The sequence below is a fragment of the Cinclus cinclus genome, chromosome 10, assembly GCF_963662255.1.
Source record: "Cinclus cinclus chromosome 10, bCinCin1.1, whole genome shotgun sequence".
Lineage (NCBI taxonomy): Eukaryota > Metazoa > Chordata > Aves > Passeriformes > Cinclidae > Cinclus > Cinclus cinclus.
Genome location: NC_085055.1, coordinates 14,895,276 through 14,915,827, shown reverse-complemented (window position 1 = coordinate 14,915,827; position 20,552 = coordinate 14,895,276). Strand labels below are relative to the sequence as shown.

The 20,552-nt window shown below is 42.4% G+C and overlaps 1 protein-coding gene across 1 annotated transcript; it reads right to left on the bottom strand.

Annotated features, from left to right (window-relative positions):
• Positions 1 to 19,331: 19,331 nt before the first annotated feature.
• Positions 19,332 to 20,552, bottom strand: PAQR9 (progestin and adipoQ receptor family member 9). The gene has a single exon (XM_062499429.1). The coding sequence runs from the start codon at positions 20,550 to 20,552 to the stop codon at positions 19,332 to 19,334; it is 1,221 nt and encodes a 406-aa protein (XP_062355413.1).

The window sequence follows — 20,552 nt, the reverse complement described above, 5'->3', positions numbered from 1 at the left end:
ACTCAGCAACAGTCCTTTAGTACATTAGGAATCAAAAGTGCAGTGCCAGAATCAAGCAGTTTATCCTTTTGTATTCCAGGAGTTATTTGTTTTAGTCCTTTCAAGAGCCTCAGACTATTTTTGTTTTAACAGTCTCTGAGGAAATTTCTCATATCCACCAAACAAAATAAAGGCCAGACTAAGTAATATTGTGATTTAATTTCAGTGTTCTAAACTATACTTGACTTCAGTTTGGACATGGACACTTGAACACAAGCAACTGTTTTGAAAGAGTCTTTATGTTTAAATCCTTACACTCACTTACTGAAAAGCTGCTTCGAGATGAGAAAAGTCTTTCCAGAATCTAAGCCTGGTCTGTGGGCTCATTCTTGAGATAACAGCCAAATTTCATTTTAATCCTATCAGGAAAGGAATGAAGACTTCCTGTCTCTACCACATAATATTTTCTTGTGGATAGGAAGCATCTTTGAATAGGGAATCAGAGAATTTGCAAGGATTGGTGAGTATTTAAATTGCTGTTGTTACCTGTTCTGCAGTTGGAGAGCTGTACTGCTGTAACTCTTCCACTTCAAAGCAATTATGCTGGGCTTTTGGCATGCATGAAAGGCTGATGCAGCTCTTGTGCTCCTGCTTTATGTAATCCATCCTTCTTCAAGAGGTGCAGTGCTTTGTCTGAAGTATGCTGAGTCAGCATTCCTTCATCTTTCCAGATGTACTGCAGTGCACTAATAATAATTATCCTGTGCAGTGTCAAATAGCAAGGAATTCCTGCTGTAAATAGGTGCAGATGTAGATATGTGATGTGAGGTATATACATTCTTGAAAGGGCATGAGAAGAACTGTTTCATATGAAACCTGAGTTCTAAGTGCAACCAATAGATCATGATTATTATACTGTCTGTCTAGTACATCTATATATTTCCAGCTAAGTGTTCAAAGCTCTGGGCTCTTAGGCACTGCTGCCACTTCTTTCTGACCTGACACTACCCTAAAATGTTTGCTGGCCTGTCTCTTGGTTATCATCCACCTCATGGTTACAGGTTTTACCCAGGTAAAAGTGTGACTCTGTGGATTCCTTAATAATTTTCTGTTATTATTAACACCAGAGTCGCCTCTTAAGTACCCTTATTAAATTATCTCCTTTTAATATAAGTGAAAATCCAGTACATCTAATTCAACTAAGTACATTCTGAACTCAGTGTACTGTGTCTCTGATCTGTCCCGGACTGTTATTTTCTGAATTCATACCTGTTGTGTCACTTCTACATTTCCTGTAATGCAGAAGACTCCAGCATCCATTTCCAGACAACTGTTAACTGTAAGAAAGTGATCAGAGGTCTGATCCAAACTCCAGAGGACTTTTGATTTTACTGCACCCTTGTACTGAAAGATTATTGTGACAATTTTGACTCCATTTCCAAATTCTTCAACTACTTTGTATTAATACTAAAATCAGGGTTTAAATCTATCATTCAGTTTTGGATAGTTTAACAGTCTGTCCCACTCCTAGTCCCAGTTTATCTGTTTTGATTTAGTTTGGTATTTGAACTACCCTTAAAATATAAGTCTATTTGTTAAACTGAGTGTTTTTCAGTTGAGGAAAATTAAGTTTTTCCAGGCTATAGATTCCCAAGTTACCCTGCCTTTCACAGAAACCCTTCACTCTATGACAACAAGGTATGTTTCATAAAATTCACAGTTTTTTAAAGCAGAAAGCAGAAATTATCTACTTGACCTTTGAGTAGACTAAGATAAAAGGCATAGAATTTGTGGAGCCCATACTGGTAGGAGGACTTTCTAATTTAGTATGAGCTAATAATTGACTGAATACTTGAACAAGAAGGAAAATCTCAGTACCCAGGAGCTGAATATGATTTTTCATATTTCTAAATGTAATTAAGTTTCCAAATTCAATTTAATTTGGTGCAAACTATTCCATTTTATGCTAAAGAAGTATTTTTAATATAAGTGGTTGTCAAAACAATGACACAAATTGATGTGTAGATCCCACATAGAAAGAGAGGATCACATTAGTGCTCCTGAAGAAGTCAGTGCATGCCTCACGAAGTCTAACTCCTACCTGTGTTTGAAAGAAATTCTCTCCTCTGCAAATTCAGGTTTCTGCCTCAGAGCAGTGACCTGACCATCAGCCCCTTTCACTGGAACAGTCCCACTTTGTAAAAAACTACTTAAATATTCATGGAGACAGCTGGTGAGAGAAAAACAATGCTCTAGTCTGATGGTTCAGTAACCCTCCTGGGGAGGGTGGAGGTGTTAGTCCCAGTCCCAGTGAATGTGTAATTATTTATACAAAGTAGAAGAGTGTCAACAGGAGAAGTGACAAGTCCCGTCTCCCAAAAAGTTTCCTTGCAGGAATGGAGAAGTCTAAAGAAACAATAATGCATTTGCCAGAAATCTGCCAGGTATAGTTAACAACGGTTTAAACAAACTCTAAAAATAATTTACAGATTATTCCTGAAATAGCTAAGCTTTTGGATGAATGGATGTTCTTCCACATCTCTGAGACAGACCTTGTTCCTCATATTAAGTGAACAGACCTTTCATCCTCCAAAGCAAAACAGTTCTTAAAAATAGAAATCATTCAGAACATATTTTAAGAACTTAGCATCTCATAACATCATACCTCTGTCCTTGCTCCTACTGACATCAATGGAAGGAAAACCAGTATTTATATGTCCCACAAGCAGATCTGTCTCTTGGAGAATGCTGCTCTATAATGGTTTGTGTCTGACAGGAATAAAGAACTCTTGAGATCTGGCTGCCAGTTTGAATAGCCACAGCTGTATGGAGCTCCAGAGGTAATGTTTGTGCAGAGTCTTGCCGAAAGCATCATGTGAGGCCTGGTTCTTTGGCACAAGTGAGTTTTCATTGGACCAGCTAAAAGACAGACAATTTTTCAGGCAACAAATTCTCATTCAGGGGTAAGGCAGAAGAAGCAAGATTTAAGCTATATGCAGGCTGAGGAGAACTGCTCTCACTTTATCTCAATTTGTGAATTAGACAGTGTGACACAATTTTCTAACATCTTCTTACAGTTTGTATGATTTTCCATTAGAGAGCTCAAAAAAGCAGATAATTCTAGTACATACACCTGACCTACAGACACCCAGCTTGACAAAAATGGCATCAGGAATTAGAAATTAGCCACGTCTGGCTTTAAAAAAATTAGTAAAAAAACCCTAAGAGGTTTAAGCTTTAGTCATAAAAACCAGAGCTGCCTGAAAATTGTTTTTAGAGCTCAGCTGTAAACAGTGTTGTAATAATTTATATTATGGTAAGCATAGAGTCATATTCCTTTTGCTAGTCATATGTTTTGCCAATAAAATTACTTTCATAAAACAAAAAAAAGTTCATAGTGTGGAAGGCCTTTCAGAGGACTGTATAATTAAAGCACAATAGTTTCTGACATCTGGAAAGAAATTATTGACTGCAGAGCAGGAAATTACCTTTAAAACATGTATTTTCAGGTTAAAGATATTTAAAGAAAATTTTGAATGAAAGCTGCTGCAAAAGCAGAGAAGACTGTCTTGAAACTCAGAGATGGATGGGATGCAGCAGATTTCTGCATCTACACATCTTAAGTAAAAGCTGTAAAGAATAGGCAGCTGTCAGCAAGGGTGAGAATCCACCAAGTGATATTTGGATTAATACTCAAAACTTAAGGAATTAAATATTAAATAGGCTCTGGCAGATGAAAAGAGAATGACCAAGCAGCAAGTACTGCATCAACTCTACTATATGGAGCTGATGCTTGTAAAGTACAGTAATATGTCCATCCAGATTTTGAGTTAAAGATGAATAAAACTTAGATTACTTCAACAAATTAAGAAGTTTTAGTACTTCTAAAGCCATAGCAAGGAAACGCGGAGTTTTTTTAATCTGCACCATGTGGTGCAGGTCAGCATTACAGGCCTTTTTCTTTAGGAAGAAATCAAATTCTGTCAAAGAGACACTGAGGCAGTGGCAGTGGTAATAAAGCTGGATGCCAACACCACATTCCTATTGAAATTCAGTGTGAAACTGGTATACAGCTCTAACTGGGGTCTGTCAAATATGCTCCAATGCCTCTCCACTCAATTCCCTGAGGCAGGAACCACAATTTACCCAGTGTTACAAGGAAGAAAAGGAGGCACAACTGTGTACATGTATTCTGAATACAGTGTGTGTTTGGCACTTGGACAAAACTCAGTGCAGACATTACAACATGCACAGAAACACTGTGAGGGAGTGCCATGGATGCACTCGTGTATTTCTGGAGGAATCAGCATTTCTCTATTCCACTCACTGCTCTCCTGTGTTCACCTCAGCGCCATCCACAAAACCCAGCCCAGCCCAGGAAGCAGACTTTGGGTTAATGGCATGAGTGCCCCTGGCCTTGGGAAATGAGTGCCATGAGCCACTGCCTAGCTGAGGCTGAGGTGCCCTTCAGACTGGGGTGTCCTGTAGGCTGTCCCTGGCCACCTGTTCACAGGGAACAAGCTGCTGTCCTGGCCACCGTGTGCAGGCAGTGCAGATGAAAAGCTCTCTGCAGGTTTAGTTTATAGCTGCCTGTCCTTGGGTGTCTGATCTGGGTTTTCAATTGTGACTTCATAACTCTGTTCAGCCCTGCTCCTGGCTGTGGGCTGTGGCATGCTGTGGTGGTGGTTGAGGGTCTAAGGCTGGGATGGTGGCACTGCACAGCAGGAAGCATGAGGTTGGGGTCCCTGGGGAGCTGTGGCTGTGCAGCTGTGGGATATGGGTGGATGAAGGTTTTGCGTCATAGTTCAGAGACCCCTGAAGCCTGGCACCTCTGCATCATTTTTGTCCTTCCCATTAAGTCTGTGGGTGTCACGTGAATTCTCTGTAGGCTTAAGATAACTCTTAACTGAGTATTGGTGAGAACACTGCACCATAACACCAGCTGGACCAGAGAATTACTGCCCCCAGTAGTCAAAGATGAGCAACAGTTTATAAAATAACAAAATATGTTATTTTATTTTGTTGACAGCTAGTCCCAAAGCAACTGATACTTTTGCAACTTGATCTCTTCATGAAAGTAATTAAGGGAATGTGAGAATGTTCAAGAAAATTCTTTCAGTTAAGAGATACTGTGGAAAGTTTTATTTCCTCCATTACAATTACATTCCTATTTCTTCTATTATTTTCCCATCATAACATAAAAATCCTTGAATATATGATTATAAGTGAGGTCTGAAACTAAACATCTAGCAAATTTTTGACGGTTGTCCTTCCTACCTATAAAGAGCCATATGAGACCCCCAGAGTTCTGTTGTAATTTGCGTAAGAGAGATTGTAAACATATCACTGAAACTCGCCCTGCCAAAACCTTCTGAAGAGTGTTGTAGATGAGAAAACTCCCTGTCATGTGAAGCCTTTCTATTTTTACCATGTCACTATGAAGGGTCACTGTTTACTGTATTAGCTATAACCTAATGAGATGTGTCCTCTGGTAAATCCAGGACTGGAATTGTTGGACAGGTTGTGGTGGTTCTATTATTAGAAACCTGTTACATTTGACATTGAGCATAAAAGATGGGGCTCGTATGGCAGAACATTTCTTGTACTCCTGAGAGTAAATCCCAGCAGCTGTTACCAGAAAAGATGCTGAAGCCTCTGAGTTCTTATTGACTGGACCTGCAAGTCAATCAGTCACGTTGAGATAAGCAAAATCTGTTGACAAAGAAATGATGACTGATATCCTAAGAACAAAATCTAATGATGAAAACAGGAAATCTTGCTATTGACAGAGCAAATTCCTCAGAGACCAGAATTTCACTCTCAAAGGGTATTTTGTATCTAGACAGGTTGTGTGTTGACTTAGTTTATATCACGTGTCTGAACCATCCAGAAGCTTTACCTATAGCTGGGCTGTGTGAGGAGATAAATGCATTCAATGGCATGTCAGAATAAAATATATTATTACTGGATTTAACTGAATATACAAGGATAATTGCATGTTGTCACATTTCAACCATATTTCGAGTGGGATGTAGAGTTATTTACTCTTTAGTGCTAATACAACCAACTGTGTAAGACAGGAAGAGAAGACTACTGAAAGGCCGTAGGCAGTAGGGAAGGCACTTGTATGTCCTGCCTGTGTGGCAGCAGCACATGTAGCTACACGAGTCTCAGGCAGGGCACTGGTGTGGCACTGACACAGGGAGCAGTGCCCTGTGTGCAGCGTGGACAGTCTTACTGGCTGCTCCACCTTGGTTCCTCTCAGAGAGCTTCCACCCACATTCAAGGCAGTTGTCAGTGCTCAGCTTGCATAGAAGGAGTCAGATCTGAAGAAATTTGGCTTCAGGCTTGAAATTTGTAAAAGGAAACAGATCAGATAGTGAAGTTGGGTCAGAAAACGGGAAGAAATAAATGAAAGGAATAAAGTAGTAAAGAGAGTTGGAAACACTTTGATGAGATGCTACATCTGCATCCATACAGTAAGGCTGCTGACTTTCACAGCTTGTGCCAACACAAGATGTAGCCGTCAGTGGGCAGCTTGCACAGGAAATCATAGTACTATACAAGATTTTTCCATATGTTGGTGTTAAATATGAAAGGAGTGGACCAGGCTTGCTTATATCCCAACTTTGACAAGGGGAGGTCATCTGAGCCTCAGGGCAGCTCTGGATTGTGGCTGTGGCCAGAAGACACTTATTTGAAAGATTAACAGTGGACAGGAAAGCACAGCTGTTTCGAGGGTGCTGTGTGATCTTTGGCAGTAGGTTGGGACTGAGGTGTCACTGGCCAAAATGAATGGGAGTTCCCCAGGAGAGCTTGAAGGTCATGGCAAGCCAAAAGCTGGTGTCTGTCTGTCTCTGAGAGGATGAGTGTCAGCTCTGCCCTACAAACAGCATAGCTGGTCCAACAGCTCCTGCAGTAAACTAGCACACGGGGACTGAATCACAGCACTGTAACGATACTCCAGTTAACACTGCAATTTTAGAGCCAAGAAGGGGACTGCAGTGTTTCAGAAAATACATTTTAATGCCTAAGGTTTTGAAAACTGTAGCATTAAATATATATACATTGTTTGGCATCAGCTAGGGATGTGGTAGGCAGGTCCTAAGAGCACAGGTCAGCCTGAAACCTGAGTAGCAGAGTAAAAGAGTTGTTCCCATCCAGTAGGCAACATGCTGGCTGTGAGAGGGTGGTCATGGCATTGTGCCAGCCAGGTGTGTGCCTTGGGCTTTACCAGGGCTCATCCATCTCACTTGTTCTGGGCCAGGAAGGAGCCATTTCTGAACTGATGAATTTCAACTGCTCAACTTTGAAACCCTGCATAGGAAACTACTTTCAGTTTTGGGGGTTTTTTTATGTCTTGCCTGTTTTGTTTCTTTGCTTGCTTGTCACACTAGTTTTAAACTAATATGTAAGTCTAATAGGTATGTTAATCTGCATCTGCTGTGGTACGCATGTGATAAAGGAAACAGATCAAATGAACTTATTTTAGTCAATATGTTTAAATAAAAAGCATGGCAAGATGCATACTCTCACTCTGACTGACTTTATGTTCAGTTTAAGTTCCAGGAATGTCTAAGAGGGTGGCGTCATCCCCTTAAAACAGGTTTGTTTTTGTTTTTTTTTTTCCTACGGGATTATATCAGCAAGCAGCTGCCTCTATGCCTCTAAGGCATTATTTTTGCCAGGCTCTCTGTGCCAGCTTCTCCCTGAGAGTGTTCTATGGATGGGGCATCCCTCCCAAATCAACCCGAGGACAGTAACAGTGCCCAGTCGAAGTGCCACAAAGGGCAGCACTTCCACCAGCTGTGCCAGGGCTGGGCGGAGGCGCCTGCCGGGGGCTCCTGTTCCCCTTCCCATACGCTGCAGATGAGAAATGCCGCGCCAGCTCCCATGGAGAAAACGTGTCCGTGCCGGAGCCGTCCAGCCGCTCTCCGGCCTTGGCCCCAGCCGTGCCCGCACCGGCAGCGCTTCTGCGGCCCCTCCTGGCGGCCCTGAGCGCCGGCCCCGATCCCGATCCCGATCCCCATCCCGATTCCCCATCCCGATTCCCCATCCCGATTCCCCATCCCGATCCCCATCCCGATTCCCATCCCGATCCCGATCCCGACCCCAGCCCCAGCCCCAGCCCCGGCCGGTGGTTCCCAGAGCCACCGCAATCCCTCTGCAGCAACTTCATCCCCGCACACACCGCCCTACTGCTGTTCATCCGTGTGCATGTGCTGGGAAGGATTAAAGCAATCTGAATTACCCGATATTTTTCAATATATGTAAATAATTTGTTTTGCCTTGCTCATTTCAAGCTGGTGAAATGGAGGATTCGATCCAACTCAGACCTCAGAGTGATGAAGATACTGAAATCGGCAGGAATATACTTTCTAACACATTTGAAGCATTAGAAAGCAGGCTTTCTTTATCTGTGCAGGACACACAGAGGATTTTTTTTTTATTCTGTGTGTGTTGTGAGGCTTTACAACAAGGTATTTATCCATCGTAATCATACATATTCATTAAAACGTGGTTCTTATTTAATACATAAACATTACTTTCCTAGAACTAATTTGTATGTATCCACCTCCCACTGGAAATCCTTTTTTGCTCCTGGAGAGTAATAAAAGGGGTCTCTGGTGGTTGTATTCACTGAATTCTTTGACATAAAAGGAGACTTTTTCTTTGGGCATGTGCTGTTACTTCTTTGTTACATGACTTGCAAAAAAGAACACTGTAGTCCTCTTTATCTATTTGTCCACGGTTTCAGCCACAGTTATTCTCCAGTGGTCATATTTTTACATCCGTTGATCCTTTTTTTTTTTTTTTTTTTTTTTTTTTTTTTGTCATTTAGTCTTTAAGCTCTATCCAGCAACTTCAGGGAAACGAAAAATTTCTATTTTCTATATCATTTATCATTGATGGCTGAGTTAGAAAATGAAGGTTTGTTTTCTTAAAACTGAATAAGACCCAATCTTGTCTACAAAACTCCTGCTGGTTGACCTCAGTGTCTTCCATGGGCACAGACTAATATTGCAAAACTTTCTTCTGAACAGCAGGCCTGAATCTCTTTATTCTGAGCTTCACTTGGCACAGCAGGCAGGCAGGACTGTCACTGCCTGGTTCTCAGGCTGCTTTGACTCGTGTGTGGGAGCTGCCCTGGTGGGATCATGTGGCTCCGTGCCATGGATGGACTGCATTCCTGCTGCATCCTCTGTGCCAGTACAGCACACAGGGATGTGATTAGGGAATAGGAGGGGAAAAGGGCTTTTCACAAGTCAGAATTATTCTCCAGCCTGTTTGAGCCTTCTGGGCAAAATGCCAAGGGAGGAGAACTGAGCCTGGCGATTGTTTGTGAATGTAGCTCAGGAATCACTTGTGAAGGGAACCGCTACTGCTGACCTACATGGGAAGATGTCACCTTAGAGACTTCATTTACCAGCCCCTTTTTAGCAGATTGTTTCATTCATGAGCTGTGGGGGACTGAAATGGCTTTTGAAACAAAGAGTGTTGACTAATAAGATGGAAGTCACTCACGTCTAGGACATACCTGGCAGCGTTGCCCTGATACTGAAACTAGAAATCACAATTCCAGCGACTGAAAATTGTAATTATTTGTTAGCTCTATGTGCATATTTGGCTAAAGAATGGCATTCCTATTTAAATGCAGCAAAGAAGTGTGTTGGAAACTTCTAGGTGAATATCTAGTACTTTCCACAGAGGACTTGCACTCCAAGCCACAACTGCTGAAAAGGGGAGAGGGCCAGATGCATGTGGGTCTTCAGTAACCCTGCTTTGGAGAAAGTCACTGTGACTTTCAGAAGAGAAAGCAGTGATTACTTCACTTAGTAATATTTGTAAGTCCACCAGTTCATTTGTTTTGTGCAAACCCATGTAAGAATCTGCCAGCAAAATCAAAACCCATACAACTTTTAAACTCTGTGAGGTTAATTTTATTTTTTTCCCCCCTTTAATAAAGAAGACTTCTAAAATGTGTTTTTGGGAACAGCTATAGACCTCAACCAAAGTATGTAGGACACCACCAACTTTTTCCTTTTTCCTCAGCCTTATGTCTGAATACAAGAACATACTCATCACAGATTAACTGTAATGGAGGTATCTACTATTTGCCATTCATTATATCAATTCACTATATTCTTAGGAGCAATGGTCATCTCAGTAGAAGCAGATCTGAACATACACTGACTGTATATTCCCTCCGAGGTGATAGGCCTGCTGAGTACTAAGCTAGCTGGGACCTGAAATAAATTCATTTAATGACCTGAATATTGCATTTTGAGCAGGTATCCCACTCTTGTATCATCTCAGTCCTCTGTGTTTTACTGAATGCAGTTAAATAAAAATATTTTTTATTGTCCAAAGAACACCTGAACTTTAGAATAAAAGAGATGACATGCTTCTGTTGAGGCAGAATAATTATAGCTTGGAGGAACTTGCTCTATTGCTAGGGATGAGGGTGTTCTTCATAGAATATTTGGCTTCTAAGTTTCAAGTCTATAATCTACAGAAATAAATATTCTTTTTAACTATGTTGGCTAATGAATATATATTTTGAGTGCTCAGTGATTCTGGTTACTTACTGTTCCAAACTGTTTCTCTTCAAGCTATGATTTTCTACTATACTACAAGAAACAAAGTTTTGATATTGTAATTGGGACAAATGGAAAGTCTACAGCTTTGTTTCATGACTAAGTTGGTGCATTTCTAGCTATACATATATATTTTGCTCTTTGTTTTGTATTAGAATTTTTTAGACAATGACCTGAGAGTGCTTTAAAGTGATAGAGCTGAGGAGGGAATGTGAGTCTTGGTAGGACACTGCCTTAGGGCTGGATGGCAGGATCTGCTGTGCCAGACTCTTGCTGGCAGCATTTCCCTGGCACTGTCTGCTCATTAGGGCTCTGCTTCTATAGCACACTTAAACACAAGGAAAAGTTCACCCCGCCAATGAACAAAGATAAACATATAGCCATATTAAAGTTAAGGATGTGCTTATGAGCTTCACTAAATTTTGGATAATGAGAGGTGCTGCCTGTGTGTACAAAGGTACCAGAGAAGCTGCCTCAGGGATCTGTTTACCTTTTGCTCATTAGTTGTATAATTTCTGAGGGCTACAGATACTGCTGCTTGTTATCCACCCACTGACATTTCCTAGTTGTCTTTCCAAGTGCTGCTAAAAAGAAAAGCTGAGATTTTGGAACACTAGTGAGTGCCAGTGATTGAATTCCATAGCCGCAGGACTGTTGATGTGGAGAGCCCAGCATATAAAGAAGGGGAGAAAAAACCCCAAGGTTTTTCTCCTTGTACATGTGGCATTGCCCAGTTTCTCAGGACAACAGGGGAGTGAGAGAGAATAGACATTTTCTAGCAAACAGAGGATAATATTGAAAAGTATGCTTAACACCAAAAATTGAAGAAAACTATATTTTCATGTTTCATCAGTCAGGAAGGACAGGAAAGAAAGAATTGCCTCCTTGGAGGCAGGATACTCAAATTAGAAAACTCTATAAAATTGCTTACTCTCCAAAAAGATGGTGTGACATGGTTGTTTTGCTTCTGTAAAGCATTCATCATGTACCCAAAGGCTGTGCTCCCTGGCAAGAGAAGTATTTCCAGCTCCCCACTAACAGAAGTGTACTGCCACTCCTGGTAAGAAATCTGTCTTGTAGTAGAGGGTTTCTGATGCAGAAAATGCATCTGTAGTGTCTGCCCCAAAGGCTCTTGTCACTGCAGTCAAGATTTAGCCTTAGCATTAATACTGATTTGCTCTATGTTTTTATCAGCTTTTACCTTTTTCATGTGTTTCATCTCCACTTGCAGATCCTGTTAACCATACGTGATCCTATGATGAGAGAATAAAATCTGAAGGTAATTATTGTCTGTCAGATGTTCCTTTGTTCCTCCTCAAATACAGTCCTGACTTTCAGGGTTATTTGTCAGAGAAGTGATGTCATGGTAACAAAATATAGATTGCCTTCAGAGTTCCAGTAGATTATCAGAATAAGTATGGATCTACCACAGCTGAAGGCTGAGGTACTGACCTCAATAAATTACTTGTCCTAGAAGCTGTAACTTTTGTTGCCTACCATTCTGCTCCGTGTTTTGCCATCTTCACTGGTTTCATCAGTTTTGTGATGTTTTCCTCCAGCATGTTCATGTCCAGCAGTCAGATCCAGAGTTTACTGATAACATTATGAAAACCCTTAAGTGCTAACAGGAGGATGCAGTCTTGTAAAGCATTTGCTTATTTGCAGGATATAGTCTCTTGAAGCATCTGCTTCCAAGAGGGCAATGGATGTTTTTGCTGGGAACATCAAATCCTTAAAGTCATTGCCACATTTGAAATAGGATGTACAAAGTCCGCAAATAAGAATCTAAGGAATTTTACAACTTTTGAAGGAATTCTACAGACTTCAGCTAGAAGAACCTACAGTTTTCCACTGTGTTCAGTCTTTCCACAGTATCAGGGGGAGCCTGCAATTATGCTGACATACATCCTGTCCTGCTGAATTTTGACAGAAAAGCCTTAAGGCAGATACTTTATGTAATTGCAGTTCACTGAGTGCTTTTTTGGTGCCTGACTTGGACTGAAAACAGTATTTTGCCATCTTACTCTGCCAGATGGGAAACCTGATGCCAAATAAACCTCTTCATTCTGCAGTCAATATTTTGCTGCACTTCTTGACACTGTTATTGCTACAAATATAATGATTTTTCAGTGAGCACTGTAGACTGAACACCAATTTTCTAATACAAATGAATGATCTTAGTGGAACATGTATGTTTGTCATTAATGAGTTAGCAGGGAACTAAAATGGCAAATAATGCTATTTTATTGCTTTAAAATATAAAAGACAACAAAATGGCCAGGATACTTTTGCTAGTGTAGCGTTTTCAGGAATACCAACACCCTTATACAAGAACTGAACATTCTTATACTCATGCTACCATCCATCACCTGTGTTTGAAGATAACTACATTCAATACATTTCTGATCCAACAGGTGTCACAGTAAGTTATGCTGAGAAGTGAGAAAACCCTTTATAAATGCATTTCTGCAAAAATGAACTCAGAATTAACTTTATTTATAGATCACACCTATTTTTTTGCTAAAAATGCATAGTCATTACAATATACAGTAGTCAGCATCCAAAAGTGTACAAAGAGTACAAATTTCAAACCCTCCCAACAGAACTACACAAAATTCACACTTTTTGTTCATTGCATGCACAACCCCTTAAATGTGATACCTCCTACTAAAGCATGCTTGAACCTCTAGCAGACAGAATTGACTTGCTATAAACTGTTTCTTTGTACTATTAACCCCCAGCTACAACCACAAATCCTAAGGCATTCCCATGAAACAGCGAAGCCCTACTTCAGAATCCTCCATGTTCTGCATATGGCCCAGGAAGCAATTGCCCTGAAAGCAGAAGTCTGCTGGTGGTGTTTCCTTCCAGGCAACTTTAAGCAAAAGCCTGCTTCCTTTGTCTTGGTCAATACTTTATTACTGAATTCAGTGGAATGAAGCAGCATCTATCTAAGCAAGATGTGAAAACGATTTAACTTCATTCCACACCCAGCTCCAAGACACTAAGTGTCTTGAATGGAGGTCTGTGTCTTTCAGTGCATGTGACACTACAATCTTGCATCTCATCTGAGGAGAAGCGAGTAAAGTCTCAGCTGTAACTTGGGTGTTGGTTATACAGCCCTGACTCAGAGGTGTCTAACAGAAGCTAGGAATATACATGGATATTGGGAGAATTTCTAAAGGTACAGGCCTTAACTAACAAACCACTCAAATCATTTGATGTCTTCTTTTTTTTCCCCCCTCAGCTACTGCTGCCAGTTGGAAAAGCTCTTAAAAGCATAGTCCTCTTCTCAATGTTGCTTTTTATACCAGCCCTTCCAGTTGATGGGCAGAGTGGGTTAGTAGGATGATTACTCAGGGCTCCTTGATAGAGTATATATATGTGGTCAAAAGATCCAAGCTCAGATTTCACTCAGCCATAGGATTAACTCCATGTTGTTGGTTTTGCAGAACAGGAGGGGAAAAAGAGAAAGTTGTTTGAGCAATATAATTTTATATTCTCAAATTATTACATTTTTTTTCCACGAAAGCTTCATTTATTTCAGGTCTTTTTACTCTAGTAAGAAGCAGTTTGATGTAGTTCAGAATTCCCAATGGCAACTGAGACATAATCATAGTCTTACAGACACTGATGGGAAATCCTGCTCCACTGTTTCATAATAACTGGAATACAATCCATGGCTAAATGAATAAGGAGGCCTTGTGGGTGTTACAGTGCTCCTCAATACAAGTCATCAGTGAGAATTTCTGAAGAAAAGTGTATGTAAGTCATATATGTTTTCTCTTTACTTCTGACCCTTAAACATTTAGTCAGCCTGTTGAATACTGCCTGGGTCTTGACTGCCTCCCACTTGAAGCCAATGAAAATTTTTCCATCAGCTCCAAAAGACACAGGATGTGAACATCCTAGGAGTATGGCAATGACAAGGGTTTGTCCCAAGAGTTCATGATCTGGAAATATTCCTGTTCCTCTCCCTGTGACATGAGGAAAAATATAACATTCTCTCTGCTGGAGTTCAATAATATTTCTTCTTAGCACCTTGGAGGGTCTTTGCATTTTTAAGTGCTTTACAAACATTTGCTAGTCTTCAGAGCAACCCTGCGAGGTAGGTAAGGTATATTTTCTCCCCATCTTACAGATGTGGAAACTGAGACACAAAGGGTCAAATTCAACCCTGGTACAATTCCAGTGTTTCACATGAATTAAAATTCATTCAAAATGAACACAGTTTAAACAACTTGCCCTAGATTACAGAACAGGTAGTGGCAAAGCAAGGGTAAGAAGCCAGGAGTGCCTGACTCCTCAGCTTGTTACTGGCCACTTGGTCATTTTTACTCTCACAGGCAATGAAAAACAGTTTGATCTGGGCAATTACTACAGGTATGACTTGCTTCTGTAAGGCATGTGGATGGTAATCAACTGAGTTTAGTGCAATAATGCTCTGTGAATGTGCTGCCTCAGAGAGTTTACTTAAACATGAAGTAAAACTTTCATACTGTCATTTTCTGCAGGTGTACTGTTGACAAAAACCTGACAAAGTAGCTAGATTCAGCAAATAAATAATAAGCATAACACTTGGACAACTAAGCAGAACTATCATTTTAGCAAAAAAACCAAACATACTTCTACTTTTAACTGCTACATTTCTACAAGTGCAGCATGCAGATGAAACCTTTCCCTTTGTTTCCAGCCTGTGGATTCCAGTCTTGCTAATGAAGCTGCTCAGAGCTTCACAGATATCCTGGATAGTGACATTCAGATGAATACACTGCAGAAGAAATACTGTATCACTAGAGAAAAAAGGGTGATGATTACCAATCGTGTTTAGCGATCTTACATGAAGATGAGCTTGAAACTCACTGGCCACTCAGGAGTGCCCAGAAGCCAGGCTTACTGTATCTATGCCAGTGTAGACTGCAGTTCTAGGCATGTGCTGAATGCAAGGGGGGGTGTCTGTGCCACCAATGCTCTGGGAAGTGGCCCCAGCAAGAGTCACTTCTTCCCATCAGCACACATGTGTCAGTATGGAGGTCAGTGCTGGCCAAACACAGAAAGACACCCAGGCATTTACAGGCCACTCCCCTGTGCTCCAGTCCCCACCTTGGCTCCCATCCCCATACAGATTCTACTACAAAAGGCCTAAAAAGCCTTTTTGGTTTTAAACATGAGCTGTGGAATCCACATTGTAGCCCTTATGGCAGGTTATAAAAACATGACAGGTACTTCTGCAAGCAAGTTAGTTTTCTAGGATTTCCTTATGCATCTCGTCTGCAGGTTAGAACTCTTGTCTGAGCTCTGGACATGCTTACACATGTTCTTCAGTCATGTGCTTTCACACCAGAAAGTTATCCTGCACCTTACAAATCACACAAATGCTGACTCACTTTATGTGAGCAAATTCAAGCACTATAATTATGGATATCTTGTTCCAATTTTAATCTTTTTACCTCAGATTTTTTCTGCCCATTGGACGCAGCAAATGGAACAATTATCTACATACATGTCCTTCACTGAATAGACACAGACAGGTAACATTTCCCTAGATATTCTCCACACTTACTGTACCATTCTAATCTGTAGTCACATTTCTTAAAAACCAGACAAACAAAATTACATTAATTAGAACTCTTAATTCTAATCACATCTCCCTGTAGCCATTCGCTCTGGCCTGCTTACAGTGGCTCAGACAGCAGTGCTTGCAACCAGCTTTTACAAACAATTCCATGAGGTGCTCAGGCCCATACACGTGCCTAAACAATTTGCCAACAGAAACTTCTGAATGAAGCAATATTCTTAATATCAGAGCCAGATAGCCAATCTCCAGTGTGACAGGGGCTCACAGGCAATTCTTGTAACAGCAGTGAGATTCCAGTAAAATTGCAGTTGGTTGCAATCCAAACTCTATACTGTTATCTGTCGTTGAGATATATATAGATGACCCTGTGTGGCCTAACTCCAAATATCAAATGTATTTTTACAAGTTAGCAACAGCCATTTTAGACATTGCTTCTTGATATGTGCTCTACATTGTGACTGACAAGCACAAATATAATTCATTATACAGTATGCTTAAAAAGCCTGGTCTTTTACATTTGGCTTTTACTGTTTGTTTCTGAGCTGCCTTCTAGTGCTGAGGTTTGCTGTCCCTGGCCTTTCTGATTTATTTCTTCTTTTAATTGCTGGTTGGATGTGCTAGTGGCATCTCCCAGGCAAACCCTTTCTACATAATTAGTTTGGATGAGTCATTAGGTTCTAAGTACTATGCCTCTATTATTTTAACTTGAATACAGCCCATCTAAAAGATTTTTGGCCTCTTTTTGCAGTTGTGGAAATTCACAGCATGACATCGTTGCAGGTCTTGATCCACTGGCTTCCTATTGTGAGTTTTCAGGGTTTTCACAATATTAAAGCACTTTTCAAGGAATAACAGTGTTGTGAACCAGCCTCCTCTTCCAGTGGTGCAGATCATTTTCTGCTTTGTTTGCAGCTGAAGAAAGCAATGCTAAGTTTATGACAAAAGTTAGTGAAAATAGGTAAGATTTAAAATACTTCATGTACTTTCCATTTTCTTTTAATGCAGGTTGGCAAATGAAAACTGAACACAGCCACTCACTCTAGACCATGCAGATTTTTATGGCCCAACAGTGATAACTCAAGAGGCCAAAGTTTGGGAACTGCTACTTCAGATAATTCTAGTCAATCTCCTTAAAAGACCACATCTGACCCTTCCAGAAGTGACACACCAGCAGAATTGTAACTGGCAAAGAGTATATATTTTTGTTAGGCTATTTTAATTGTTCACCAAGAATCTAAAATATTCAAACCATTATACTTAAAATGGATTGAGATAAAAGCTAAATTGAGTGAGTTTAATTTTCTTTTAGCTTATGCACTTCCATTGAGAAATTTTCATAAAGCTGCTACATTGGTAGAGGGCATATCAGTCATGGGGTCTGTGATGACTCTGATCCATGTTAAGGATTTGACTTCCTAATCCCTAGCTACAGTGTTTCCTATATTCCCATTTTAAACAAAGGGAACTTAGTCTCACAGAAGCTTAGGACTGGACTCAGAACATTGTCTTGGGATTCAGATGCCATGTCCATGAAAATGGGAAGGATCCAAGCAGAAATACACTTATACAACAGGAGCTGAGTAAAACAGCTACTACACCATTACGCAGTCTGACACAAGGGTTTCCTAAGGAAGTACCACCCTTCTTTTGACAATGGGTTACACAAGTAGCTTCTCACCTGAACTTCAATTTGTAAGCCCCTTGTGTAATATTATTGCACTTGTTCTGTCTGACAATAGCAGAATGCATTTGCTTAAAATCTGCACATAATTTACAAAAATGTATCTAGAGAGTAAATCCAATCTATACTTAGCTCTTTGTCGTGTGACATAATAACTGGGTTGCTCTGAAAAGATTCTGCTTTGGAAAATGCCTCCTAATTCTTGAACTCCCCCAAGCTTCTGAAAAAGGACTTCAACACATCCAGCTGCAGCCACAACTAATCAGAATAGGAAAAAGTGCCAGTATCCAGTTCTTGTAGAACCAGATTTTAGGTGCTGAACTCAGATTCATCAGTATCTTATTCTGCAACTAATTTTAGGATGGTAAATCTGACAGTGCTCTAATTAAAGAGCAGTAGAAACTAATTCCATGTAGTTTTTTTAAAGATCCAGAATGAGATCTCATGCATCAGTTACTCTTTTTACATCCACAGAACTCCCACCGAGCTTGGCAGGGATTTATAGAAAGTCTGGCATCTGACTTTGACTCTAGAGGACTGACTTGGAGGTGATTTACCCAGGAAGATAAAGTGGCCCCTTAGCAACTCCCTTAGCACAACAGATGTTCCTGACATGCTAAGGGAAGAGCCATTCCATTATGCAGTGTCCTTCTTCCTCTGCACCCCCCCCCACCCGTTCCAAACACTTTGACCCCTTTCTGGTTCAGTTATTTTACATATCCTTCTGTTTTATTTTAGTATCCAAGTGGCTACACCAACCACTCACTGTCTGTCTAATTAAAGTCTCTCCATCAACTGGTAATTCTGTAATAATTCACAGCTGTTTTTCCTCTCTCTCTTAAATCTATTGTTCCCTGGCTGAAAAGGCTGCAAGACCTTAGAAACTATAGCTGGCTATCGATTTGTTTGCATTTAAAATCCAGTACGTGGCTGCAAAGGCCTGTTACAATATCAGAGAGGAAGATACACGTCAGTGCATTATCTGCTAGGAAATTTCACACAGGAGTTGATTAAAAGTCTATGAGAAATCATTGCACAATTGTCTTCAGGTCTATACATATATATACACATATATGTAGCTAATAAATACATAGCTAGATATATAAATATATATGTATATACAGAGCTAGTTTAGACCTAATCGTTATGAAATTAGTAAGTGGCATTCACCATTCATGCATTCTTCCTAGTAGCAGAGCTAAATTATTTCAGCTTATACTCTAAGCAGCAACATACCAGTAAGCATTTGCTTGCTTCCCCTGGTAACCTAGTAGTTTAAAGAGCACGAGCAGTTCCGCTATGGTCATTTTCTCCAGCAAGCCTCCGTGAAAGGAACCTGGCTCTTTCACAGGTGTGTTTCCCCCAGGTTTCACAGCTTCTTCAGGACACGGTGGGTCTGGTCTGAGGGTCACCAGTCCGAAGGTCATCGGCCCAAGGGTCTGAGGCCCAAGGGTCACTGGCACGGTGGTCGCTGTCTCGAGGGTCGCCAGCCCGGTCAGTCCTGCTTGCAGAGGTCCGCAACGCTGAGGAACCTCCTGACGACCACGGCAAGGCAGACGGTCAGGAGGACCATATATCCCACGGTGCCTAGGTAGGTGGGGGCAGCCAGGGGGGCCTTGAGAAACTCAGCCAGCCCCTCCTCCACGTAGTGCACTTGGTCGTAGATGCTGAGGAAGGTAAAGATGTGGAAAAGCTGATGGCTATGCCCCACGATGTCGAACAGCCCCGGCTGGATCCGCTCGGGGATTTTGCTGACGTTGAAGAAGGCGGCCACCAGCAGCCAGAAGTAGCGGCGGTAGAAGTAGACGAAGAGCGTGGGGTTGCGTGCGCGGAGGTCGAAGAGGAGACTCTCCAGCATGATGGGGCAGGCCATGCTGAGCGGCATGGCGAACACGAAGGTGCGCACGGCGAAGGGGTAGGCGCAGCACGCGGCGCGGCTGCGGCAGCAGGCGGCCGTGCAGCCCACGGCCAGCGCCAGCGCCACGGGCAGCACGAGCACGCGGTAGGCCGCGATGGGCAGGCTGCAGTCCAGCTGCCAGCCCAGCCGCTGCTGCACGTAGCGGCTCATGGCGCCGGCGTCCAGCAGGCTCAGCCCTGGCAGCAGGTAGTAGGAGTAGGCCACGGTGCTGGCGAAGCCGTAATAGCTGATGGAGGCGTAGTCCAGGTAGAAGAAGGTGGCGCGGAGGCGCGGGGAGAGGCAGCTGAAGAGGTGGGCCGTGCAGCTCATGGCGAAGGTGAGCAGCACCCCCGAGGCGTAGCACCAGAGGGGCAGCAGGGCCGGGTGGTGGAAGGGCACGTCCCCGGCACCCCGCAGCAGCAGCAGCCGCCCGAAGCGGCTGAGGAAGAGCAGCAGTGGGATGAAATGGGTCCAGAAGTTGAGGGTCTCGTTGGTGGGCTGCAGCACCGAGGCCAGGCACTCCTGCGCCGAGCAGTGCAGCCGCCGGTAGCCCGAGAGGATGAAGCACTCCACGAAGTCCTCGGGCACCTCGTCCCACCGCAGCAGGGCGGCAGGGCGAGGAGGCGGCGGCGGCGGCGCCGCCTCCTTCTTGTCCCCCTCGCCCGCCGGCATGCTGCTGCTGCCCCGGCCGGCCCCGGGCCCGCCGCCTCGCCGCCGACCGGGCGAGGCAGAGCCGCTGCGCCCGCGGCCGCCGGCGGAGGATCCGCGGTAGTTCTGCGCCTCTCCGCCCCCGCCGCCGCCCCCGGCAGCATCACTCAT